We start from the raw sequence: 27,113 nt of genomic DNA, 5'->3' as shown, positions 1-27,113 counted from the left end.
ACCTGTGAAGGGGTGGCGTCAGCCCCTGAAGGGATCTCTCTGTCCCCAGAGCGCCCAGAATCTCACTGCCACACAGTCAGGACGGTTTCCTGAAACGTCTCCGCCCCCATGGGATGAGAGGGAGCATGAGGACGCACACACAGTGTCACTGACGTCCCCTCTGCACACCCCCGAATACCTGCCCCCCAGTCAGCGGAGTCAGGTGACGAAGAACAGACTCTGGGGCTGGGGGCCTGGGTTCCAGTCCCGGGTCTCCGGCCCCACCAGCGCTGTGACCTTGAACTAATGACACAACGATCTGTTCCTGGCGTCCTCATCAGTGAGAGCATTAAGTTAATGCTTATGCAGTGCCTGACGCAGGGTGAGTGCCACACAGGTTTCATTCAGTTTTGAAAACTAAATATAGTTAATTTTTATCTTGTCTGCAGCAAAAACAGCTCCTATGAGCTGGTGTGCAAGCTGTCTCTTCTGGGACAACAAACGTCTGAGGGACTGTCTCCCCACAGCCCGCCACCAGAGGGCGCCCACCCGTCGTTTGTCGTGGTGCTGTCAATTTCCCTTGTGGAAAGTCTTGCCCTGTTCTGTCAGATTTGGCATCTTCCTGTGAGTTTTACCTCCCTGGGAACTGAGGATTCCCGTTTTTGCTCTTTTATCCACTGTGCTCCTTTATGTTGTAAGGAGATTAGCCCTTTCACTGAGATTTGGGGTGTACCTATTTCCCCCTCCTGGTGTGCTTGCTGACCTTTCCCATCTGTCCCCATGTCCCACTGCCTGGATCCGTGTGTCGCACGCAGGCAGGAAGAGCTCAGAAGGTGTTTGTGACATGAACCGCTTCAGTGGAAGGGTCCCCAGGTCCCTGTTGTGTGCCCTCTGTGCCCCGCAGGGACCCAGGTTAATAGAAGACCACTGCTTCTTCCCCCAAGGCAGGGGGCAGGGCACTCACCTGAGACGGAAAGCCTGGCTGACCTCTCCTGGCCCAGCAGGGGGTTTCTGATGACACAGGAGACCCCCTCCCCAGAGCCGCCTTCCAGGATCACAGAGGCTGAGGCTGCATAAAGGCCCTGGGGGTCTGCAGCCTCAGATGCTGTCTCCGGGGACAAGCTCTGTCCCCTGGCGTCTCTCCACTGGATCTGGGGCTGCGGGTACCAGCCGGCAGACGTGCACTCCAGGCGGATCCCTCCAGCCTCGTAGCCCGTCATGTCAATGTGGGGATGAGAGCCCAGTGCTACGGAGGAGAAGTGAGCTGAATCGTGGGGAGCCCTCTGTACTGGTGGGGTGCCCTCACCAGGGAGGGGCGCCCACACTGATGAGCCCAGCAGGGACTGACCAGGAGCTGCTCCCAGTGTGTGCTGTGCAGCAGAGACTGATCCCCGAGGGGCCACTGCCTGACCCTGGCTGGACCCTCGTGCTGGATGCAGGGGGCTCTGGGCCAGAGCAGAGGCTGCTTCCCCCAAGTCCCCTTAGAGACTGCCACAGCCTCCCCTCCCCCTGCCCCAGACAGGCTGCTCCCTGGAGGAGCCCCTCACCCCTCCCAGGGCAAGCATGGAGGTGGTGCGCCTCGGCCTAAGTGGGTCACACCCCACTGCCCCTGTCTGTTCTGCCTGTTGCGTGGGGGGTGCAGGGTGCCCTCCTGTGAGAAAGAGACACACATGGTGTCTTGCAGCCACCCGAGCAGTGACTCACATGCACGGCCCCTCGGGAGGCTGCTGCTGCCCTCACTGCCAGGCTGCTGGGCTCTCCCTGCAGGGTCTCCCCCGGAAGTGTCCACAGCGAGGCTGTGCAGAGGGGAACCTGTCCCACGGAAGACAGCAGACCCGGGGCCAGGAAGCGGGGAGCTACTGCCACCTGTCCCCATGTCCCTGAACACACGGAGGGGGAGGCAGCCCTCTGAGGACCTGAACACACAGAGTCCTGCAGGGAGGGCTCTGTAGGGGGAGCCGAGGTCTCCAGGAAGGGACAGCAGGCTGAGGAGGGGCCGTGCGGGGACAAGGCTAGGGGGCTGCACGGTCCCTGCTCCACCAGCCCCCACGCACTGGAAGCCACAGGGCAGGGCTGTGTCCGGGGATCGCGAACTATAGCCCTGACCCCCAGACATGAGCACTTCATGGCGCAGCACCTCAGACAAGGCACTTCCTCATTGGGGTGGGTCAGGGCCACGTCAAGGCCACTGAAGGGTTGGGTGGCAGCACAGAGGAATCATGAACTGTGTGCAGTGACCCACCTCCCTGTGCCGGCTATGAGTGACCAGTGACACCCCCACCATCCTGACCGCGTCCCACTCAGAGCCCAGCACTGCTTCTACACCCCCCTGAACCGCACCGAGTCCTCCCTGACGCCCCCTCTCTGAGTCACCCTGGTGTCCCTGTCCCCAGGTGAGCGTCCTTCCTCGCTGCACCGAGGACGACACAACCTGTACAACTGCAGCTGTCTTCCCGGGGGTGTGGCAGAGGACCTGGGCCCCACAGGAGTTGTCCCTGTAGGTCAGAGCCCTGGACCCACGGCCTTGGTCTGGAATATGCTGAACCCAAACACCCATGTGCCACCCACTGCGGGGAGGTGTCCTCAGCCTTCCCGTCCCCCACCTCCACTCCCCGCTGAGACTGTTGGGTGGCGTGGGGGACTCTGTACTGGGTGCAGGAGGAAGTCACCCTGGGGGACCCCTGGGTGTGTAACAGGCCTCAGAGGAACAGAGATGGAGGTGGCAAAGGGCCGATGCTGGTGAGCAGCCCACGTGCTCTGGGGTAGGTCTGCAGCCTCTGCCCCCGCCCAGGGAAAGGAGCCTGGAACAAGCCTGAGCCTCACCTGCCACCTGCAGCTCCACCTGGGCTTTTGCAGAGAAGTCTCCATCTTGGAAATAACACAGGTAGGTTCCGCTGTCTGAGGCTCTGACATCGCGAATCCAGAGAGCGGCCTTCCCCGCAGTGATGTCCTCTCGTGAAATCGAAGTTCTCCCTCGAAATTGCTCTGCCGGCGTGTCCTCCTGCCCGTGTGCGTAGCTGTGCACTACCTGCCTGCGGCCGGGTCGCACCCACATCAGCTCGATGTTCTCAGCACTCATCTTCGGGGACAGGTGACAGGGTAGCTCAGCGTCTTCACCCACCATGGCCAGGATGGGCTCGGGGGGTCCGACCACAGCAAACTCAGCTGGTCATCAGAAGCGGGGATCCATCAGACTGAGCAGGGCCAGAGGGCCAGGGGGTGTCCCAGGAAGGGAAGGGGAGGTGACAGACACCTAGACGGGAACTCAGTCTTCACAGAGGTGCGGTGTGGACCGGCTTTGCGGGGGTGGGCGGAGTCCCGGGTTCTGACTGGGCCCGAAGGGAAAGGACTCACACACAGACGCACAGCCGGTCCTACCTGAGCAGGGGCTGAGCAGCTGGACCACGGCGAGGCACACAGGGAGGGCAGGCAGCCGGGGCACCAGGCACCTCCCCATCCTGACCTGCTGTGCACAGAGAGAGGCCAGCAGGGGCTGGGCAGCAGGGACCACCTGGAAGGAGGAGGAGGGTTCCACGTGGAGAGGCTGCCTGCCCAGGGCCGACCCGGGCACCACTGCCATCACTGGGGACCCGAGAGCCTCCTCTGCAAATGTGCCCTGGGAGTCTCTTCACCTTGGATCCCTCCATGGAAATCAGCCATGAAACATGGGGCGGTAATGCAGGTACCTTACCCCTCGCCAGCAGGGAGCATCGGGATCTCTGTGGGAACCTGCTCAGAAGCCCCGCCGCTGCCCCCACTTCCATGCCCCAGCCAGTTGCCCACCCCCAGACCACCCTCTGAGGAAGGCAGGCCCCTGGGCTCTGAGTCTCCACCTGCTGCTGCCCCCTGCCGGCCGCGCTCCACACAGCAGCCAGCAGGTCTCGCCCCCTCACCTCCCTGCTGCTCAGCCCCTCCCCCGGGGTCCCCTGTGTCACCCAGGGCAGAAGCCCAGGGCCTTTGCATCCTGTGCTTTGAATTATCTGAAAGTTCTCAAGCCCAAAAGTTTCCAGAGAGGGGAACAGATTTCCACATCTTTTGTAGGATATTTATTGTTTTTCATTCCTATCACAGACCATTTTAAAATATAAAGCATGAAGGAATGAAATTTAAATAACTTAGAATGGGAATTACATCGTGGGTTTCACGTGAATGTGAACTCCTGTGGATGTGTTTGGCCACATGTCCACAAGGGGCGACCCAAAAAGAGAATTTATTTATAAAAATCTGCTTTTATTCGCACACCTTTGCCTTCGGTCCCCCTCACATGTTCCCCCCTGGATGGGGGACACCCGTGGGGACGTCCCTCCACCACCCTGAACACTCTCTGGACTCAGCGGCTCTGACGCCTCTTAGAGCTTCTGCTGTTTTGTTTCACGTCTTACATGTTGGGATGTTTCCGTTTGTGGACTCTTTTCACCCGGGAAAGAAAAACAGTCGCTCTGGGTGAGATCCGGGGAATAGGGAGGGTGGGCACGTGGGTTTTGGTCAAAAGCTGCTCAACATTCTGCATCCTGTGTGTGGACGGGTGGGCTGCTAAATCACCTGTTGGGAAATGGGCCAATGCTCTGGGAGAGTCGTCAAAAAAATTTCACTGAAGCCCAGCACCACATCTCACAACAATGCCAGCTGGTCACGGATGCAGATGGGCTCCTGGAGCTCTCGCCTGGGATGGGGGAGCCTGGACTACAAGGGGCTCACCCTCCTGAAGGTAATAACTGTGGTTGTTTTTGGTCTTTCCTTGTATACCAAATGCTCTGAACATGTTTTTCTTTATGACTTTATTTATTTATTTTTAGAGAGTGGGAGGGAGGGATAAAGAGAAACAGAAAAACATCCCTCTGTGGCTGCCTCTCGCATACCCCTCCCTGGGGGCCTGGCGCACAACCCAGGCATGTGCCCCAGACAGGAATCTACCAGCCACCCTTTGGTTCGCAACCGGAGCTCAAACCACTGAGCCACACCAGCCAGGGCTGAAAACATTTATCCTTGCTCCCACGCATTACACTGGCAGGAGTTACTCTTAAGGAAAAGCTGGCATTAACACAACACTTCATATTTAATTCTGCTCATTAGTAAACTCTACAATAGCAAATTGTACACATTGCATCCAATTTTGTTACAATTATAGATAAAAATGTGTATTAAAGATATAATTGCGCCCTGGCTGGCATAGCTCAGTGGATTCAGCGCGGGCTGGGAACCAAAGTGTCCCAGGTTCGATTCCCAGCCAGGGTACATTCCTGGGTTGCAGGCCATAACTCCAAGCAACCGCACATTGATGTTTCTCTCTCTCTCTCTCTCTCCCTCCCTGCCTTCCCTCTCTAAATAAATAAATAAATAAATATTAAAAAAAAAAAAAAAGATATAATTGCTGCCCTGGCTGGTATGGCTCAAGGATTGAGCGCCAGCCTACAAACCAAAAGGTCACCGGTTCAATTCCCATTCAGGGCACACGCCTGTGTTGTCGGCCAGGTCCCCAGTAGGGGGCGTGCGAGAGGCAAGCACTGGTTGATCTGTCTCTCTTTCTCCCTCCCTTTCGGTCTCCCTAAAAATAAATAAAATAAATCCTTTAAAAAACATAATTCCTAGACACACAGTGACACAACACCCAACGGTAAGAAGCCGAAAGCTCCTTTGCCACGCCCTCTTCCAACCTTGTTTTTTGACAAGGTCTGAACGTGGAAAGAGGGCATTCAAGGAATCCATCTTCCTGGAAGAGAGCGTGGCATACAAAGGGGGGCGCTAATTTTTCTGGGAATTGCTTTTAATAATTTCCTTGCTAATATCAATCAGGGTCTTACTTTGTACCCTGATTCCCATAAGAACAGAACATGAGAAGAAAGAGGCTCAAAAAGAGTCAACGATTGATTTTGAGGGAAATTCTGAAGGGACAACTAGTTCTCTCTAGACTATTGAATCATGCCCAGATTGTTTTAAATAAAGTGTTTATAAACCTGAGTAAGAAATTATCCCCAATTGTTCCCATAAAAGAATTTATAAATCAGTTACAATAGGTTGAATCATTGGCGGACTTTCCCACACCTGTTCCTTACCCATAGATACAAAGAGTCTTTCTAGAAAACAAGAAAAAAAAACTATATAGACCCTTACCCACAGCCCAGGGACACCCCTCGATAGCATATTAGATTATTGGCAAATTATGGTATCCCCCAAAAGGAGCTAATGGTCTCCAGAGGGTTCCAGATCTCCCATTGCCTTATACAGGAGCATATAATGAGGGTGGCATTAGAATGGCCAGTAAGGATGAAGTTCAAGTGCCTTATAATAGTCTAAATTTCATGGAAAGGCTAGCTCAAAGCAGACCTCCCTGGTGTTTATTAACTAAGAAATAAAAAGTTTACTGTAGCTGAATTTCCTGTTTATCTCTCCTTACCTGTTTTGTTTTGGAGATTAAAAGGTGGTGGGATTCTTAGATATCTGTATCTCAGGTTTATTGATTTGCATAATTCCAATGAAGTTGTATAGAATAATTTCTTGACCAAAGGATAAAATCCCCTCTAATGAAATAGCCCGAGTGTCTAAAAGTTGTTGGAGTAACAGCCCCACCTTTACCTTGAATAGGAATATATATCAAGTAGAATTAGACAGGCAAAGAAATAAGAAAAGCTGGTTAACTATTATAAATTAAGCACGTAGAAACAGTTACCAGGGAGTTAGAGTCCATGGTGCATAGAGAAATATTTTAGACAGAAAAGGTAAATACGTAGGTTAAACATCACAAAGGCCTTATAATAAATTTCCTATAACCTCTATTCAATTTAGCGTATCCTTTTGCCCCATGACAAATTCTGAGAATTTTAATAAACAATAAGACATTCAAACTCTGTACGTACAGCTATTTCTAATTGTCTGATCTATGGGTCTCCTGGTTAAAATAATCTTTGTTTAATATAATTGAATCTATGGGAATTTTTGTATTTTTCCTGGTTATTTTTGTATTAATTTTTTCTGCTTTACCTAATCGCAAATGTCAATCACTGCTAAAAATGAAAGTATAAACACCTGCTTGTACTTGCAATAAACGGAACAGAGCATCACTGTCCTCTGAGGCGTGTTGTCGTCTGTCTCCCATCGCCGACGCCTTACCCACCTTTCAGGAAACCCTGGACCTAGCTGCAGCTGGACCGCGGCAGTCCTTCTCTCTGATCACAAGTGAGACAGACCCCCACTCTCACCACCTCCCCGCACCAGAGTACTGGGAGTCCGAGCAACAGCGGTCACGCGAAACAGAGACAAACAGCAAGCAAATCCGAGAGGGAGAAGGAGCCTTCGCACTGCTCGCAGACGGCAGGATGAGGTAGGTAGGACCGTTTGAGGACCCACCAAAATCCCGAGAGAACGTGGAAATGAAGGCAGTGAGGTCGCAGGATACGACGTGGACACCGGGTGCACTTCCGTGCAGCAGTGACGGGTAACCAGAGGGAGGTGTCGTCAGCCCCTCCTGCCATTGCGTCCAAAAGCAGAAAACACCCGGGAACAAGGTCAACCAGAGAGCGGACAGCCTGCGCCCTGACGGCTGTAGGAACCGAGAAAGGAGACGAAGAGGGGACACGCGACGGGGGACACACTGAGCTCAGGGTCGGCAGAAGCAACTCTGTCACACCGTCCTCGCTGCCCAAAGCCAAGCCCAGACTCAGGCTGTCCTTGTTGAAACATCGATGGCGTTCCTGTCACAAGGACAACAAGGAATCCTGAACTATATTTATTTCAAATCCCTTGTAGTTTATTCGTCAGTGAGGCAGACATGTCAGGGAGGAGGCTACGGCCTTTCTAAGTGGCCTGAGCCCTGCTGGGAATTAAGTGCCCCGCCCCAGTGCAGGGGACTGTGGGCGGAGGGTTGCTGCCCGGGGGTGGGAGCACTAGGTGGGAAGGTGGCGGAACCCGAGCCTCCTCCCAGACTTCGGGGCACCCAGAGGTGGGGGTGAACCTGTTTGTGTTCCTCTCTCGGACAGCGGCCCTCCATCCCGGGGGTCTCAGGGGGGCCCTTGCACCACAGACACGTGTCATCCTGGGAGACACTTGTCCTGGCCTCCCTGTCACCCTGTGCATCTGTGACATCCGCGCTTGGGGTGATATCTACCAGCCGGGTTGACGTGGGGCGGGCTGCAGAAACCAAGGAGCCCCCCGCACCTCCCTGCGCACCCTCACCCTCCCGGCACTCGGCACACGGCAGGGATGCGGGCTCCAGGTGGCGGTGGGCCAAGGAGCACCCAGGCTCGCTCAGGCTGCACTCCGTGACGCCGTCCAGGTCTCAGACTCTGCACACATAGCAGCCTGTGAAGGGGGGCGCACAGAGGTGATGGTGGGGCCCAGGGCACAGACCTCCCCTGCTCCCTGCGGCCTCTGCCTGAGGAGATGCCACAGCACCTGGGGGCCTGTGCCCAGCACAGCACCAACCCTCAGCTCCTGGCTCCTTGGAACCTTCTGTACTGATAACCTGGATCCATGTGTCCCAGGGACTGGGGACCTGACTCACCCTCGGCTCTTCTCAAGATGCTGCAGCTCCAGGAAGAGGGGTGCTGAGTGTGCACCCGGAAGCCTGCGCCCACCACTACCCCGGGGGGCGTTCTGTAGCTTCTGGGCCAGTGCGCAGGGCAGCCCAGGTCGTACACAAACTGGTGTCGGCCACATCCAGCCAGTTGATTTTTAGTAAATAAAAGACCTGACTTCTTAAGAGAATACCTCTGCTTATCCCCTGAAGGGGTGGCTTGGGTTTAGGCCAAGTATGCCCAAAGCTCCAGTCCCTGCTCCGCCCCCTGCAGTCCCACCAGCCCGCCCTGCCCAGGGCTGGAAGCTACTGCTCCTCCCACCTCCCACCCACAACCCTGCCCCCACGTCCTGGGCTTGCAGCCGCCACTACTACCCACCCCCACCCGCCTGTGGTCCGAAAGTGGCAGTGTTCACACTTGTCACACTTCCGGGACAGTCAGGGACTGAGCCCGCCAGGCTCCACGGAAGCCCCGACAGAACGTGGGCAGTCTCCAGTCTCCCCAGAAAAATGGGGACCCACCTCAAGTCCCCCTCGCCGGCGTGACCTGCACCAGGGCGCACACCCCGCGGACGGGTCCCGGTCGTGTCGTGTTAGGAACCGGACCACCAGTGAACTCAGCCTTGTGCTCCCCACGCCCTCCCCCGCCTCTCCCGCAGGGAATCGGGGGTCCCGCGGGAGTGGGAAACGGGGCCCGCCCGTGCGCTGGGAGAATTCCCACCCAGAGCCGCCGGGACCCCAGTGCGCCGGTGCGGGGGGGCGGGACAGAACGCGCTGGCCTCCCACTCGCTAACCCTGCCCCAGCCCCGCTCGGAGTTCGCAGTTTGCCCGGGGTGTGGTCCAGCCCCGGGCGACAACCGCCCCCCTGTCGGGGTCTGCCCTCCCCGAGCGCCCCGCACCCACCTGCGCCCCGACGAGCAGCAGCGGCAAAGTCGCGAGAGGGGAGCTCAGACACGGGAGCGAGCCCCGCTCGGGAGCAGCGGCGGAGCCGGGCGCCGTAGTTTCACTCCCGCCGCAGCCCGCGCGGGTCCTCCAGCCCGGCCAGCGGCAGCGGGAAGCCCAGAGCAGTCTGGGCGCGGACCGCCCTCCCCAAGGCACCTGCCGTGCTACTCCGTGGTTAGCGGACGGCGCAACTACAGCGTCTCTTCTGCGGGAGCTTCTCCCGGGAGCGCAGCGGCTGCCAGTGCGTCTCCTGGAGCCAAGCCAGGAGACGGAAATGCTGAAGAAAGCGCCTTCAGATGGCCGGGGGCCAGGCCGTCCCTGAGCGCAGGGTCCTGGGGCTCCGCGGGGAGAACCCGGAAGACCGGGCAGAGGCCCCGCCCGGTCCTCCGGCAGCGCCCGGACCCGCCCCCCAGCCCCGGCTGTCACTCACTCTCCTCCCGGCGCTCCAGCTCCGAGCGCGCGCCGCTGGGGGGCCCGCTGCACTCGGGCTGGAATCTCCGGTCTTTTCCCTTCTTCGTGAACACACAGGTGATGATGGTGATGCCCAGACAAACCCGAGGAAGATGAAACAGCTCCCGACCAAACCACCCCTGTCTGCGCTCTGACGCCGGGAGACACAGGAAACGTGCCAGTAAAGTCACACGCTGACAGAGTTTCCAGCAGCCGTGGGACCGAATACAGACAGACCGACCCCACATGCTCTCGAGAAGGACACGAAAGTCTTCGGTTGGGGCACCTGCACCCCGCGACCACAGCAGCACTGCTCACAAGGGGGAGACACGGACCCCCTCAGTGACATGCACACATGGACAGAGCCACCACGTGTGCGCACAGACACACGCACGTGCACCCACTGGAACCCGTCACCACAGGAAGGAGGACCCCTGTCATTGTAGTGTCACAGGTGGGCACAGGTAACCAGGTTCTTAGTGATCGGGACAAAGAATTGAACCAAACACCCAGAGTTCATAGAGGAGAACATGGGAGCAGGCCAGCTCCAAGCAAAGATTGGCCTCAAGGGCCGGAGGGACTCTATTCTTGTAGGGTGGACCCTTCCTGGCTAGTTGTGGTGGGCTTTTACTGAGCACGTACAAGTAGTTGCATTACTTTAAAGCTACTGTGCAGGTGGTTTCCCATGATCCTCCCCGACTGGCCAGCAGGGAAGAGGGGCCCACAATGCTAGGGAATTAATCCCCGTTTCTCCTGGGGTCCCCCTGTACTAGGTTCACCTTTCTCTAAGCCAGAGAATTATAGCTCTCCATGCCAGAGATTGGTGAAAAAGAAAAGAGTTATTTATTCAAATTATACAGACTAAAAGTAATGACTTAATGTCTTTGTTAAAATCCCAAAATCCCTTGAAACACCCACAAACACACACAGTCCTTCCTTCCCTCCTTTGCCCAGTCTGGGGTACCGTGTCTCAGGAGAAGAAATAGAAGTCCGTGGCTTAGGCAGCTCTCGGTTTTTCCTAGTAATTTGTGCTCAGCTGGCAGGCCTTCCTTAGTTCCCAGCATCACTGGTTGTGTTGCCAGGATCGCCAGCTAAAGCCACGTGGTGATTCTTCTCATGGCTGCGGAGGGGGGGGGATCTCCCTTTCTGGGAGAGCGATGGCAGCTGTGGCAGCAGCAGCAGCAGCACTGAGAGGGCTAGCGTGCAGCTCATGGTGTCCTGGCCAGACCAGAGCAGGTGGCTGCAATGTTAGCTGAGCCCGAGAGTGGTGACAGCCCGGGCGCAGCTTGCAGAGGCCTGGCGGTGGCTGCGGCGGCCGGGCAGTGACCCGGTGCTCCCGAGTCACTTACTGGTGGCCTTTTCTCGCGCCTCGGCTGTAGAGCCGGCTGGGGGAGGAGCCGCAGGTGGCTGCATCCCGGACGGTGTCTGCACGGCTGCGGAAGTCCCCACTCTGCTAAAGCCGCATGGTTCTCTCCTCAATGGCCTCCAAGTCTCGGTTTTAAATCCCGCGCCCATCTTCTTCTGCAGCCCCATTTCCGACTCCTCCCACACTAGGCCTCACATGCCAGAACTCTCAAAGCCTTCCAGCTTTACTGGACTGCCATTGTGGGTCTGGGCAGGTGTGGCCCCATGTCTTAGAACCAATCATTTCCAAGTTATCACGCAGGTACAGGCGCGGTAACCAGGGGGAGTTGCCTCCCAGGCTCTGTAACTAGGGAAAGTTACTTCCATTTCCCTGGCTTAGAGCTTGGCCACAGCTGTTTAACATATCTATGCAACCAGCCAAAGGCCATAGATATGTTAAAAGACCACGCCAGAGGGTAGCTGCAAGGCTGTTGCTATGGGAAATAGCTCTCAATGGCCCTGCTCCATTTGTCCCTTCCCCTGGGGTGGGGGGTGAGGACATTCTATATATTTTTCTAATATTTCCTGGATACCTTGAGTTCTGAACCCCATTCCAAATCTCTATTTGGGGACCCTTTGGCTACACCCTCCTACAAAGGTGTCCAGGAGATTTTAAGGTGTCTTCACCCCTTCCCCCACAGGTGTGAGTTTGGGGAAGGGGCACACAGAGCAAGAACATGCAGGGCAGCTTTGCAGCTAATCCATGGCATGGTCATTTAGCATACCTATAGCCTTTGGCTGGTCACTTAGATATGCTAAATAGCTGTGGCCATGCTCAAGGCCAGGGGGATGGAAAGGGACCTTCCCCCCAAGATAGGACCTGGGAGGCAGGTCCCCTGAGTTACAGCGCCTGCCTGGGAGCTGGGAGAAGATTGGCTCCATGACATGGGGTGACACCTGCCCAGACCCACAATGGCGACCAGAAAAGCTGGAGAAGACAGCAGATTGAGGGCAAGTGTGCTCAAGTGTAGGAGGAGTCGGAAATGGGCTGCAGAAGAAGATTGGCGCGGGGGATTTAAACCCAGACATGGTAGCCATTGGGAGAGAGCCACGCGGCAGCCCTGGAGGAGAGAACCATGCAGTTTTGGCAGAGTGGGGGCTCTCCCTTCCTGCAGCCCTGAGAGAGAGGACCACGTGCCTGGCAGAGTGGGGACCCCCACAGCTTTAGAAGGGGGAACCACCACCTGGTTTTAGCAGAGATCCTGGCGACTCAGCCGAGGGTGCCGGGAATCCAGGGAGGTCTCCCAGTTGAGAGGGAGTACTAACTGGGAAGAACCAGAAGACTACCTAAGCCATGGACTTCTATTTCCTTTCCTGAGATACGGGACTCTGGACTGGGCAAAGGGGGAAGGAAGGAAGGACTGTGTGTTTGTCGGTGTTTTTAGGGACTTTAGGATTTTTTTGATAAAGACATTAGGTCACTACTTTAAGTTAGTATAGCATTGAATAAACATTCCCTTTCCTTTCACAAATCTCTGGCATTGAGAGACGTCTTCCTGTGGCGGCGGACATAATGGACCCGGGGCCTTCTTTCCATAATAGTATATCATCCCAGGCCCCCCCACACCTTGTGTGTTCTCTAACAAGATGACACCCTGGCAGGTCCCACTGTGACCCAGGGGCTGGGGACACGAGCCTGAATCAGAGAAGCCAGACACACAGGCCACGTGTCATTCAATTCTGTGTCTGTGACCCGTCCTGAACAAGGGGTCCATCCCAGAAAGTAACTCGGGGTTGCCGGGGGGGCTGAGGGGGAGGGGCGCGCTGCTGGTCCCAGGGCTGATGGGAAGGAGCGGGAACGGCACTGCCCCCATCAGACGGCTCCCCCAGGTCACGGGGTCTCCTCTCCTCAGACAGACACCTTAACAACAGGACCCCGCTCACCTGGACCGGGCGGGCCGCACACCGTGTCCGCTGTGGAGTTGCACTGCTGCAGGACCACTGTCCCCTCGGGACACCTGGGGGTGGGGGGGACACAGCTTCACTGTTCCTGCTTCCACGTCTCTCCAGCCCCGGGCACCCGGGTCCGCACTCTCACCAACAGAAGGTGTCTCTGGGGGACTTACCCAGCCCACTTTGGGGAACACCGTGTGCTGTGATCACAGACCCCACGAGAGGCCCGGGGGCACAGGAAGCCCCAGCCTCACGCCAGAACCAGCCCTGGTCCCACGAGGAGGACAGGTGACCTGTTCCCCCCCCCCCCCCATGGACGTCCATGGCGGTGTGTGTGGGCCTGGGAGCTGGAGGGGAGGGGTCCGTCCTGCTTTAACAAAGGCTGGGGACGCAGCTGCTCCCTCCTCCCTGTTGCCAGCTGAGAGCGCACCGTCAGTGCAGCGCGTTCTGGCGTCCTGGGCAGGTTCGCCCACGCCCGGGGGGGGGGGGGCGACTCACTTGCTGAGGACCCCGTGTGGGTGCTCCCGGCCCCTGGCACTGCTGGGCAGGGTGGCAACTGTCCAGGACTCTCGGTCACTGGCCCCGTGCTTCCTCCACCCCCAGGTCCCCACCTTCCTTCTGGGGAGCTCGGGGCTTATTCTCGGACCCCAAACTCCAGATCTCAAAGGGAAAAAGGCTGGAGACTCCTTCAGGTTTGACGGGTTTAGCAACTGAAAGCCCAACCAGCCTGTCCCTTTGCTGTCCTGTGACCGCTGCGGGGACATGGAGAAGAGGGGTACAGCGTGGCTAGAAGGGGCTGTGGAGCCGAGGTGTGGTCTCTTTAGGAGGAACTGCCGCTCCTGGTCCCTCTGCCCACCCATTTCTGCCCCAGCCATCTCCCCCACCCCCACCCCCACCCCAGAAAGCAGCTAGAGACGCAGAGACAGGCTCCCCAAGGCAGTTTCCTGTTTTGCTCTCTGCTGAGGGCGCAGCTGGGACAGAGCAGCCTTAACTGTTGCCACCCGGGGCATTTTAGTCTTAGGTCACAGTTCCCAACCACCCCCTCCACCCCCGTGACCCACTGAGTCACCTGGAGTCCCACCAAAGAAATGTGAGGCAAGTCCCCCCAGCGCCCGGGAGGGGCGGTGTTCACACAGTGAGAAGCAGGCCCAGGAGGCAGGGGTCCCATCCGCTGTCCCAGGAGCCAGCTGAGGACGTGGACCCACAGGTCCTGGGTGGCCCCCACCGACTGCCCCTCCCTGCCCTGCTACCCCGGCCCATGTCCTGCTTTGGTTCTTCTAGGACCACCATCCCCAGTGCTCCGTCCCCAGGGCCAGAGTGGGGGCCTGCCTCTGCAGGGACAGCCTGGGGTGCCAGTGAGGGAGTGTGGGGCAGCAGGCAGAGACCCCACAGCCTGCTGCAGAGGCAGGCCAGGGCCCCCGAAAGACGGGGGAGAAGCGGGAGGGAGGAGGGCACAGGAGGGACCCTGGGGCCCGGACTTCCAAGTGTTTCCCCCTGACCCCCAAGGCCCAGGGCAGGACGGGGTGGGACAGGGTGCTCACTGGTGGGCACTTGGGCTGCTCCCAGCACTGGGCTCCTGTAAACTGTGCTGCTGTGAATGTGGGGGGCAGGGTGCTTTTGGATTGGGGTTTCAGGGTTCCTAGGGTGTGATCCCCGCAGGGGTCGCTGGGTCAGAGGCAGATCCCCCGTCAGCTCCCCGAGGACCCCCACACGGTTCCCACGGGGGCGGCCCCCGTCTGCGCCCCCGCCAGCAGGGCACAGGGTTGGCTCCCTCCGACCCACACCACGCCCGCCCCTGCTGTGGGTGGGTGTGCTGGTGCGGCCTGCTGGCCGGCGGGAGGCGGCCCCTCGCTGCTGCGGGACAACTCTGACCTGCGGGCACACTTGCCCGAGTGTGCGGAGGTCCCGCTGGGAACAACCCGGTTCCTTCCTGTGTTGGAGGGGACTGGAGGGGGGCAGCCGGGGGCTTCGTGATGCAAGATTCAAAATCTCACCCTTTTCCTTCAGCGCGGTTGCCGAGAAATTTGGTAAAAGAAAGAACAAGTGACGGAGGAGTTCCCAGAGCGCCCCCGAGTGCACCTGTCAGCCCCGGGTGCTCTGGACCCCAGACCGCCTTCCCAGACGGACAGGAACCACCGCCTTGAAGAACAGCTTCACCGTCTGAGCTAGCCGTGGCAGGGGGATCGTCAGCTACCTTGAAACACTGAAGTATGACACCGCCTGGGGGCCCCGCATCCGAGGGATGCTGGTGCAGATGTGGGGGAAGACGGCGGTGGCGGTCGCACACGGAGACACCGGGATGGTGACGGGTCTCCCTACTGGAGGGGGGGCTCAGTGGGATGAGGAGGCCGCAGCGCCCCCCCCCAGGCAGAGGACAGTGCGGTAGCGAGTCGGTGGGGACAACCGCTGCATCGTACGTCCCGAGTTCCCAAGGAGGACGGATGTGTACTTAGGACGAGAACAGACTGCAGAAGCTGCTTCCTCTGAAAGGAGAGTGTCGTCACGGCGCAGGAACCCGGACAGAGGACAGACAGCCCGAGAGGGGGGCGGGAGTGCCAATGCCAAGGGCTTTGTGGGGGGCACGCGGTGCTGGGACTGAGGGATCTGTGTGTCCCCAGGATCTGTCCTACTCTAGGGAGCGACCGCTGGGGACTAAACGTGACCTGATGCCACGCCCTCTTCCAACCGTGTTTGTTGACAAGGTCTGAACGTGGAAAGAGGGCATTCAAGGAATCCATCTTCCTGGAAGAGAGCGTGGCATACAAAGGGGGGCGGTAATTTTTCTGGGGATTGCTTTTAATAATTTCCTTGCTAATATCAATCAGGGTCTTACTTTGTACCCTGATTCCCATAAGAACAGACCATGAGAAGAAAGAGGCTCGAAAAGAGTCAACGATTGATTTTGAGGGAAATTCTGAAGGGACAACTAGTTCTCCCCAGACTATTGAATCATGCCCAGATTGTTTAAATAAAGTGTTTATAAACCTGAGTAAGAAATTATCCCCGATTGTTCCCATAAAAGAATTCATAAATCAGTTACAATAGGTTGAATTATTGGCGGACTTTCCCACGCCTGTTCCTTACCCATAGATACAAAGAGTCTTTCGAGAAAACAAGAAAAAACTATATAGGCCCTTACCCACAGCCCAGGGATACCCCTGGGTAGCATATTAGATTATTGGCAAATTATGGTATCCCCCAAAAGGAGCTAATGGTCTCCAGAGGGTTCCAGATCTCCCATTGCCTTATACAGGAGCATATAATGAGGGTGGCATTGGAATGGTCAATAAGGATGGAGTCCAAGTGCCTTATAATAGTCTAAATTTCGTGGAAAGCCTAGCTCGAAGCAGACTTCCCTGGTGTTTATTAATTAAGAAATAAAAAGAGTTTATTGTAGCTGAATTTCCTGTTTATCTCTCCTTATATGTTTGTTTTGGAGAATAAAAGGTGGTGGGATTCTTAGATATCTGTATCTCAGGTTTATTGATTTGCATAATTCCAATGAAGTTGTATAAAATAATTTCTCGACCAGAGAATAAAATCCCCTCTAATGAAATAGCCCCTGAATGTCTACAAGTTGTTGGAGTAACAGCCCCACCTTTACTTTGAATAGGAATATATATCAAGTAGAATTAGACAGGCAAAGAAATAAGAAAAGCTGGTTAACTATTATAAATTAAGCACGTAGAAACAGTTACCAGGGAGATAGAGTCCATGGTACATAGAGAAATATTTTAGACAGAAAAGGTAAATAGGTAAGGTAGACATCACAAAGGCCTTATCATCAATTTCCTATAACCTCTGTTCAATTTAGCGTATCCTTTTGCCCCATGACAAATTCTGAGAATTTTAATAAACAATAAGACATTCAAACTCTGTACGTACAGCTTTTCTAATTGTCTGATTTATGGCTCTCCTGGTTAAAATAATCTTTGTTTAATATAACTGAATCTATGGGAATTTTTGTATTTTTCCTGGTTATTTTTGTATTAATTTTTTCTGCTTTACCTAATCGCAAATGTCAATCACTGCTAAAAATGAAAGTATAAACACCTGCTTGTACTTGCAATAAACGGAACAGAGCATCACTGTCCTCTGAGGCGTGTTGTCGTCTGTCTCCCATCGCCGACGCCTTCCCCACCTTCCAGGAACCCCTGGACCTAGCTGCGGCTGGACCGCGGCAACCTGAGCTGACGCTTGTTCAGAAGGCGCTGCCATGGGGACGCCAGACAGACCCATGAGCTCTGACCCTCAGGCCACCCGCTGGGGGCCCCCAATTGCAGGTGGGGGTTTGAAGGCTGTGCGGACCCAGGGGACGTCACAGAAGCTCAGCTGGGAGAACGTGGGCCGGGCATGAGTCGGTCCAGTGTTTCCCGCCCAGGGAGTGAGAATAGAGTCGGTGGCCTCGGTGGAGCTGACCTGTGACACGAGAAATCAGGGTGCCGACGGCCCCCCACCCCGTGGGAACGGCTTTCGCCCGCGCTCCGTTCCGGGCGCAACCATCGGGCTTTGCGTTTCCCCTCTGTGCTCTGTTCCTGCTGCTGACCGCACGGTCTGGGAGCCAGCTGTGTGGGCCTGGAGGCAGCACTTCAGGAGACAAACTAATGAAACCAAATCTCACACAGTCCACCGGTGCCCGGTGACCCCGAGTGCAGAGCCTTCTTGAGTGGACCCCCTCAGAGAGTGAGCCCCCCCTCCCCCGTGTTCTGGGGCAGGGGGAGCAGGGGAGGAGAGTGAGCCTGGATTAAGTTCCTTGTCGCAGGAACAGCACAGACCTGGGCTCTCCGAACCGCACGGACCCCTGTTGCAGAGTCAGATCGTGTCCCTCCTTCCCGGGCATCTCTGGGGCTTCGTCGCAGGCAGCGCCTCCTTGCAGCGCCCCCGGGGCCGGCGGAAATGCAGGCTCATTGGAATTACACGGCAGCGAGCACACTGTCGCTCACTCTCCATCTTCTGTGGTCCTGCACCCTCTCCCCTTACCTTCGTGTCCACGGGGGGTTGTTTATAACCCCCTTCGTGTCATTGTAGTGTGGGTAATGGGCAGGCACCGGATTCCTCCACTTAACAAGGCATCTGGCAAAGTCGTCCTCATATCCTGATGTATGGGCCACTGCGCTTTTCAGTAGCCACGTAGCTGTCTCTGCCAGTGTGGCAGCGTCCTGTGGTGCTGCCCCGTCAGGATCCCCGGGGCCTCATGCTCACAGATGACAAGGTGGTTCTCCTACATTCCTGTGGACCTCATGAACCTCCTCCAGCTAGTTTCGGGAACCCCCTGCCCGAATTTGAAGCACATCCTGTTCGTGGCTCAAAAAAGTGAATCACGGAGGGAGCCTTGGCCTGGATCCTGGAAGGCAGGCGTGGCGTGTGCTGTGCGCTGTCACTGCTCCAGCTGGCAACCTCGGCCCACGGTGGGGACAGGCCCTGGGGGCTCAGGATGATCTCGCGGAAGTGACCAACCGGACCAGGAGTAGGAGGTAGGATGTGACCTGGCCGGGCTCCCGACAGGCCTGAGGATCATTCATGTGCAGACAGTGAGCCTGGCAGAAGGGCACCCAGGGCCTGAGGGTGACTGGTGAGCTAAAGCTGCCCTTCCCGATCCCCAGGACCAGAGCGGCTGTGCTGGCACCAGGAGCGAGGTCTGTAACCTCGCTGGGCTCCCGACTGTCTGACCTTTGGGTCTGCCACGTGGGTGGTCTCCCTGAGCTGTCAGAGGACAAGAGTATGAGCAGCACCCGCCTGTCACCTGAGCTGCAGGAAACCCCCACCCCCGCCCCACTGACAGCAGTGCCGCAGCCCCCGGGGCCTCCCTCACCAGAGGAGGATATTTTTCCAGGGATTCTGGGGGTGTCCGGGCCTCGTGTCCCCTAGTGAAGAGAAACCACAGCCCCTTCCCCACTGAGAGTCCACTGCCTGGTGCCACTAGTGTCCTCATTTCCTCCCCTGGGCGGCCAGGGGTGAGGGAAGAGGCTGAGCTCACCAATCACACAGGTCTTCATTCAGGTCCCGGTCCAAAGGTGCTCGGTACCTGGGCTTTCTCTGCCCTGCAGGGAACCACGTGTGGAGTCAGTGACAATGTCACCAGGGACCCCAGGACACACAGGGACGGGGATGGGGACTTACGGAGCGCATCCTGCAGCCTCTCTGGAAATAAAGAGAAGAAGGAAGTCCCATCAAGGATATGCAGAGGAGGAGGCGGGTGGTGGGCGGGGCAGGGAGGTAGGGACCACCCGCAGCTGGGCCTCACCTTGGATGCTTCGCTGCAGCTGCCACTCCTGCCGCAGCTGTGCACGCGCTGCTTTTCTGTCAGCTCGTGCCGCTTCTCTCTCAGCTTGTGCTGCTTCTCTCTCGGCTTGTGCTGCTTCTCTCTCAGCTTGTGCTGCTTCTCTCTCAGTTCGTGCTGCTTCTCTCTCAGCTTGTGCTGCTTCTTTCTCGGCTCGCTCTATCCCCCTCTCCTGGGACAGGGCCTGGATCCTCTTCCGCCCTTGGTGCAGCCAGCACGCCACCCCCACCAGGAGCTCCCCAAGAACCAGCACCATCACCGCGAGCACCACCACCCAAGGCTGTGTGTCCCTGAAGAAGGGACCTGCAGAGGGATTGCGTCAGCCCCTGAAGGGATCTCTCTGTCCCCAGAGCGCCCAGACTCTCCCTGTCACACAGGACGGTTTTCCTGAAACGTCTTCGTCCCCATGGGATGAGAGGGAGCATGAGGACGCACAGACAGTGTCACTGACGACCCCTCTGCACCCTGCCCCCCCCGACTACCTGCCCCCCTCAATCAGAGGAGTCGGGTGACAAAGAACAGACTCTGGGGCTGGGGGCCTGGGTGCCTGGGTGCCAGTCCCGGGTCTCCTGCCCGACCAGCGCTGTGACCGTGAACTAATGACGTAACCGTCTGTTGCTGCGACCTGATCAGTGAGAGCATGAAGTTAGTGCTTATGCAGTGCCTGCTGCAGGGTGAGTGACACGCAGGTTTCATTAGGTTTTGAAAACTAAATATACTCAATTTTATCTTGTCTGCAGCAAAAACAGCTCCTATGAGCTGGTGTGCATGCTGTCTCCTCTCTTCTGTGACAACAAACCTCGGAGGGACCAGCTCCCCACAGCCCGCCACCAGAGGGCGCCCACCCCCTCGTTTGTCCTGCTGCTGCCAATTTCCCAGGTGAAAATATTTCCCTGTTCCATCAGATTTGGCATCGTCCTGCGAGTTTTACCTTCCTGGGAACTGATGATGCCCGTTTTGCTCCTTTATCCACCGTGTTCCTTTATGTTGTAAGGACATTAGCCCTTTCACTGAGATTAGGGTTGTACCTATTTTCCCCTGCTGGTGTGTTTGCTGAACTTTCCCATCTGTCCCCACGTCCCACTGCCTGGCACCATGTGTGGCAGGCAGGAAGTGCTCAGAAGGTCTCTGTGACATAAATCACTTCAGGAAAAGGAGCCCCAGGTCCCTGCTCTGCGCCCTCTGTATCCCCCAGGGACCCAGGTCAGCAGCAGACCCCGAGCCTTCCCCCAGGGGCACTGAGGAGCCCAGGGCAGGAGGCAGGGCACTCACCTGCGATGGAAAGCCTGGCTGACCTCTCCTGGCCCACCAGGGGGTTTCTGATGACACAGGAGACCCCCTCCCCAGAGCCGCCTTCCAGGATCACAGAGGCTGAGGCTACATAAAGGCCCTGGGGGTCTGCAGCCGCAGATGCTGCCTCCGAGGACAAGCTCTGTCCCCTGGCGTCTCTCCACTGGATCTGGGGCTGCGGGTACCAGCCGGCAGATGTGCAGTTCACACGGATCCGTCCAGCCTCGTAGCCCGTCATGTTAATGTGGGGATCAGAGCCCAGCGCTGGGGAGAAGTGAGTTGAATTGTGGGGAGCCCTCTGTACTGGTGGGGCTCCCACAGCAGGGAGGGGCTCACATACTGACCAGCCCAGCGGGGACTGACCGGGAGCTGCTCCCAGCGTGTGCTGTGCAGCAGAGACTGATCCCCGATGGGGCCACTGCCTGACCCTGGCTGGGCCCTCGTGCTGGATCCAGGGGGCTCTGGGCCAGAGCAGAGGCTGCTTCCCCCAAGTCCCCTTAGAGACGGCCGCAGCCTCCCCTCCCCCCTGCCCCAGACAGGCTGGTCCCTGGAGGAGCCCTCACCCCTCCCTGGGCAAGCATGCAGGTGGTGCCCCTTAGCCTAAGTGGGTCCCACCCCACTGCCCCTGCCTGTCCTGTGGGAGCCTTCCACATCACCTCGACCCTCATCAGGTTCTCCCTGATGCCCCCTCTTTGAGACATCCCGGTGCTCTCGTCCCCAGAGGAGCGTCCTCCATCGCTGCACCGAGGATGGACACAACCTGTCCAACTGCAGCTGTGTTCCCGGGGGTGTGGCTGAGGACATGGGCCCCACAGGTGTTGGCCCTGCAGCTCAGCCTCCTCGACCCCCACAGTGGGTACCTGGAGGCCCATGGCCTTGATCTGGATCACACTGAACCCAAACACCCATGTGCCACCCACTGCGGGGAGGTCTCCGCCTCCTTCCTGTCCCCAACCTCCACTCCCCTGCTGAGACTGGTGGACAGCATGGGGGACTCTGTACTGGGTGCAGGAGGAAGTCACCCCAGGGGTCCCCTGGATCTGTCACCAGCCTCAGAGGAACAGAGATGGAGGTGGGGGTGGATGCCGGTGAGCAGCCCACGTGCTCTGGGGTAGGTCTGCAGCCTCTGCCCCTGCCCAGGGAAGGAGCCTGGAACAAGCCTGAGGCTCACCTGCCACCTGCAGCTCCACCTGGGCTTTTGCATAGAAGTCTCCATCTTGGAAATAACACAGGTAGGTTCCATTGTCAGAGACGCTGACACTGTGAATCCGGAGAGCGGCCTTCCCCGCAGTGACGTCCTCTCGTGAAATCGAAGTTCTCCCTCGAAACTGCTCTGCCGGTGTCTCCTCCTGCCCGTGTGCGTACACGTGCACTACCTGCCTGCGGCTGGGTTGCACCCACATCAGCTGCAGGGCCTCAGCACTCATCTTTGGGGACAGGTGACAGGGCAGGTCTGCGTCTTCACCCACCATGGCCAGGATGGGCTCGGGGGGTCCGACCACAGCAAACTCAGCTGGTCATCAGAAAGGGGGGCTCTGTCAGAGTCAGCAGGCCCAGGGGGCCAGGGGGTGTCCCAGCAGGGAGGGTGAGGTGACAGACAGCTAGATGGTATATCAGCCCTAACACAGGTGCAGTGTAGACGGTCCTTGCAGGGGTGGGTGGAGTCCAGGGTTCTGGCTGGGCCCAAAGGGAAAGGACTCACACACACAAACGCACAGCGGGTCCTACCTGAGCAGGGGCTGAGCAGCTGGACCACGGCGAGGCACACAGGGAGGGCAGGCAGACGGGGCACCAGGCACCTCCCCATCCTGACCTGCTGTGCACAGAAAGGCCAGCAGGGGCTGGGCAGCAGGGACCACCTGGAAGGAGGAGGAGGATTCCACGTGGAGAGGCTGCCTGCCCAGGGCCGACCCGGGCACCACCGCCATCATTGGGGACCCGAGAGCCTCCTCAGCAAATGTCCCCTGGGGGTCTCTTCTCCTTGGATCCCTCCATGGAAATCAGCCATGAAACAGGGAGTGGTAATGCAGGTACCTTATCCCTCGCCAGCAGGGAGGCCCGGATTCTCCTCTGCAAATCTGCTTAGAAGTCCCCACTTGCCCACACTTCCCTGCCCCAGCCAGGCGCCTGCCCCCCTGCACCATCCTCTGAGGAAGGCAGGCCCCTCTGCTCTGAGTCCTCTTTCCCGCTGCTGCCCCCTGCAGGCCGCACTCTGCACAGCAGCCAGCGCATCCTGCCCCCACACCTGCCTCCTGCTCAGCCCCTCCCATTGGCTCCTGTGTCATGCAGGGCAGAAGGCCATGGCCTTGGCCGCCTGTGCTTTAAATTATCTGACTGTTTTAGGGGACGGCTGGGTTTGGGGGGTGTAGCTCAGGGAAAATGGAGACAACTGTACTTAAACAATAATATAAATAAATAAATAAATAAATAAATAATAAAATAACATAATACAATTATCTGAATGGTCTAAAGTTCAAACACTTCCAGAGTGAGGAATATATTTTCACATACTTTGGAGAATATTTATTGTTTTTTATTCCTATCACAGACAATGTTAAAATATAACACCTAAAGCAATGAAATTTAAATAACTTAGAATGGTAATTACATCCTTTGTTTCATGTTAATGTGAACACCTGTGGATGCATTTGGCCACATGTACTCAAGGGGTTACCGAAAAAGAGAATCTGTTTATGAAAAGCGTGTTTTTATTCTCACGCCTTTACCCTTCGGTCACCCTCACATGCTCTCCCCTGGATGGGGACACCCGTGGGGACGTCCCTCCACAGCCCTGAACACTCTCTGGACTCGGTGGCTCTGACACCTCTTAGTGCTCCTGCCGTTTTGTTTCACGTCTTACACATCAGGATGTTTTCGTTTGTGGACCCTTTTCATGTGGGAAAAAAAAAACAGTCGGTCTGGGTGAGATCGGGGGAATAGGCAGGGTGGGCACGTGGGTTTTTGGTCAAAAACTGCTCAACATTCTGCAGGTGTGGACAGGTGGGCTGGTAAATCACCTGTTGGGAAATGGGCCAAATCTGGAAGAGTCATCAAAAAATTCACTGAAGCCCAACCCAGCCTCTCACAACAACACCAGTTGGTCACTGATGCAGATGGGCTCCTGGAACTCTCGCTTGGTGAGGAAGCCTGAACTACAAGGGTCCCACCCTCCTGTAGGTAACTCCGGTTTTTTTTTTCTTTTGTTTTTGGTTTTTGGGTCCCAATGCCCTGAAAAAGTTTTATCCTTAGCCCCATGGATTACACTGGCAGCAACTGCTCTTAAAGAGAAACTGGCATCAACACAAAGGTCCATATTTAATGCTGCTCATCAGAGTAAAATCTTCAAGAGCACAATGTATAGATTGCACCCAATTTTGTTATAGTTATGAATAAAAATGTTACTACAAACATAATTCCTTTCCTGGCTGGTGTGGTTCAGTGAACTGAGCACCGGCCTATGAACCAAAGGGTCAGTGGTTCGATTCCTGGTCAGGGCCCATGCCTGGGTTGTGGGCAAGGTCTACAGTGGGGGGGCACATAAGAGGCAAGCACACGTTGATATCTCTGTCCCTCTCTTTCCCCCCCCCCAAAAATAAATAAATCTTTTCAAAACCCCGCAATTCCTAGACACACAGTGACACAACACCCAACGGTGAGAAGCTGAAAGTTCCCTCTCTCCGGTCAGGAGGCAGACAGACCCCCACTCTCACCACCTCCCCGCACCAGAGCACTGGGAGTCCGAGCAACAGCGGTCACGCGAGACAGAGACAAACAGCAAGCAAATCAGAGGGAGAAGGAGCCTTCGCACCGCTCGCAGACGGCAGGACGCGGTACGTAGGACCGTTTGAGGACCCGCAAACTCCCGTGAGAACGTGGAAATGAAGGCAGTGAGGTCGCAGGACACAACGTGGACACGGGTGCACTTCCGTGCAGCAGTGACCGGTAACCAGAGGGAGGTGTCGTCAGCCCCTCCTGCGGTTGTGTCCGAAAGCAGAAACCACCCGGGAACAAAGTCAACCAGAGAGCGGACAGCCTGCGCCCTGACGGCTGGAGGAACCAAGAAAGGAGATGAAGAGGGAACACGCGATGGGGGACACACTGACCTCAGGGTTGGCAGGAGCAACACTGTGACACCGTCCCCGCTGCCCAAAGCCAAGTGCAGACTCGGGATGTCCTTGTTAAAATGCCGAAGGCCTTCCTGTCAGAAGGACAACAAGGAATCCTGAAATATATTTATTTTAAATCCCTTGTAGTTTATTCCTCAGTGAGGCAGACATGTCAGGGGGGAGTCTGTCACCTTTCTACCTGGCCTGACCCCTGCTCGGATTTAAGCACCGGCCTTCCCCCCAACCCCCCTCACCCAGTGCAGGGGACTGTGGGGGTAGGGTCGCTGCCCTGGTGGCAGGAGCACTGGATGGGAAGGTGGCAGAACCTGAGCCTCCTCCCAGACTGCGGGGCACCCAGAGGTGCAGGGTGAACCTGTGTGTCTTCCTCTCTCAACAGTGGCTCTGAATCCCGGGGACGTCAAGGGGACCCTTTCACCACAGACACATGTCATCCTGGGGGACACTCGTACTGGCCACCGCGACACCCTGTCACCTGTCACATCTGCACTTCAGGTGATTCCTGCCAGCCGGTTGACCTGGGGTGGGCTGCAGAAACTGAGGGCCCCCCATGCCTCCCTGCGCCCCCTCACCCTCCCGGCACTTGGCACATGGCAGGGATGCGGGCTGCAGGTGGCGATGGGCCAAGGAGGACCCAGGCTCGCTCAGGCTGCACTCCGTGACGCCGTCCAGGTCTCAGACTCTGCACACGTAGGAGCCTGTGAAGGGGGGCGCACAGAGGTGAGGTGGGGCCCAGGGCACAGACCTCCCCTGGTCCTTGCGGCCTCTGCCTGAGTAGGTGCCACAGCACCTGGTGGCCTGCCCCCAGAACAGCACCAGCCCTCAGCTCCTGGCTCCTTGGAACCTTCTGGACTGATTCCTGGCTCCATGTGTCCCAGGGGCTGGGGACCTGACTCACCCTCGGCTCTTCTGAAGTCGCTGCAGCTCTGGGAAGAGGGGTGCTGAGTGGGCACCCGGAAGCCCATGGCAACCCCTCTGCCTGGGGCAGCTCCGTAGCTTCCCCGCCAGTGCTCTGGGCAGTCCAATCGTACAGAAACCGGCTGGCCCGGCCAGAGTTGATTTTCAGTAAATGAAAGAGCGGGATTCTTAAGAGAAACTCTCCGCCCATCCCCGGGAGGGGTGGCTTGGGTTTAGGCAACCAAAGCTCCTGGCTCTGGTCCCTGCTCCGCCCCCTGCAATCCCACTGACAGGCCCCGGGGTTGGGAGCCACCCCTTCTCCCACCTCCCACCCGCAACCCCGCCCCCACGCCCTGGGGTTGCAGCCACCGCTACTACCCACCCCCACCCGGCTCTGGTCGGAAGGTGGCAGTGTTCCGCTTCCTCACACTTTCGGAACAATCAGGGACTCCGCCCGCCAGGCTCCACAGAGGCCCCGACAGAACGTGGGCAGTCTCCAGTCTTCCCAGAAAACTGGGGACCCACCTCAGGTCCCCCTCGCTAGCGTGACCTGCACAGGGGCGCACACCCTGCGGACGGGTCTGGGTCACGTCGTGTTAGGAACCGGACCACCAGTGAACTCGGCCTTGTGCTCCCCACGCCCTACCCCGCCTCTCCCGCAGGGAATCTGGGGTCCAGGGGAGTGGGAAACGGGGCCGCCCGTGCGCTGGGAGAATTCCCACCCCGAGCTGCTGGGACCCCAGTGCGTGGGGGCGGGGGGCGGAACAGAACGCTCTGGTCTCCCCCTGCCCCAGCCCCCGCCGGCACCCTGCTCGGAGCTCCCAAGTTGCTCGCGATCTCGTCCAGCCCCGGGGGACAACGGCCCCGGCCCCGCTGTCGGGGTCTGCCCTCCCCGAGCGCCCCGCACCCACCTGCGCCCCGACGAGCAGCAGCGGCAAAGTCCGGAGAGGGGAGCACAGACACGGGAGCGAGCCCCGCTCGGGAGCAGCGGCGGAGCCGGGCGCGGTAGTTTCACTCCCGCCGCAGCCCGCGCGGGTCCTCCAGGCCGGCCGGAGGGCAGCGGGATGCCCAGAGCAGTCTGGGCGCGGACCGCCCTCCCCAAGGCACCTGCCGTGCTACTCCGCGGTTAGCGGACGGCGCAACTACAGCGTCTCTTCTGCGGGAGCTTCTCCCGGGGGCGCAGCGGCTCCCAGTGCGTCTCCTGGAGCCAAGCCAAGAAACGGAAATGCTGAAGAAAGCGCCACCCTTCAGATGGCCGGGGGCCAGACTGTCCTTAAGCCCAGGGTCCTGGGGCTCCTTGGGGAGAACCCGGAAGACCCGGCAGAGGCCCCAGCCTCGCGCAGCA

The 27,113-nt window shown here is 57.6% G+C and overlaps 2 protein-coding genes across 2 annotated transcripts in view; both read right to left on the bottom strand.

Annotated features, from left to right (window-relative positions):
* The window catches only part of LOC118501403 (butyrophilin subfamily 3 member A2-like), a 110,270-nt gene that overhangs the window by 17,746 nt on the left and 65,411 nt on the right, over positions 1-27,113 (bottom strand). The gene's annotated exons all lie outside the window — the stretch shown is intronic.
* LOC114499207 (butyrophilin subfamily 3 member A2-like) lies at positions 9,622-26,855 on the bottom strand. The gene is made up of 9 exons (XM_036027609.1): positions 26,680-26,855; positions 22,476-22,606; positions 21,919-22,260; positions 20,730-21,011; positions 19,422-19,760; positions 19,155-19,218; positions 13,169-13,242; positions 9,861-10,031; positions 9,622-9,680 (listed from the first exon to the last, which is right to left on the bottom strand). Exons 2-9 carry the CDS (start codon positions 22,552-22,554, stop codon positions 9,622-9,624), a joined length of 1,410 nt encoding a protein of 469 aa, XP_035883502.1. The 5' UTR covers positions 22,555-22,606; positions 26,680-26,855.

This window comes from Phyllostomus discolor, chromosome 6, assembly GCF_004126475.2.
Source record: "Phyllostomus discolor isolate MPI-MPIP mPhyDis1 chromosome 6, mPhyDis1.pri.v3, whole genome shotgun sequence".
NCBI lineage: Eukaryota > Metazoa > Chordata > Mammalia > Chiroptera > Phyllostomidae > Phyllostomus > Phyllostomus discolor.
This window is presented reverse-complemented; position numbering and strand designations above follow the sequence as displayed.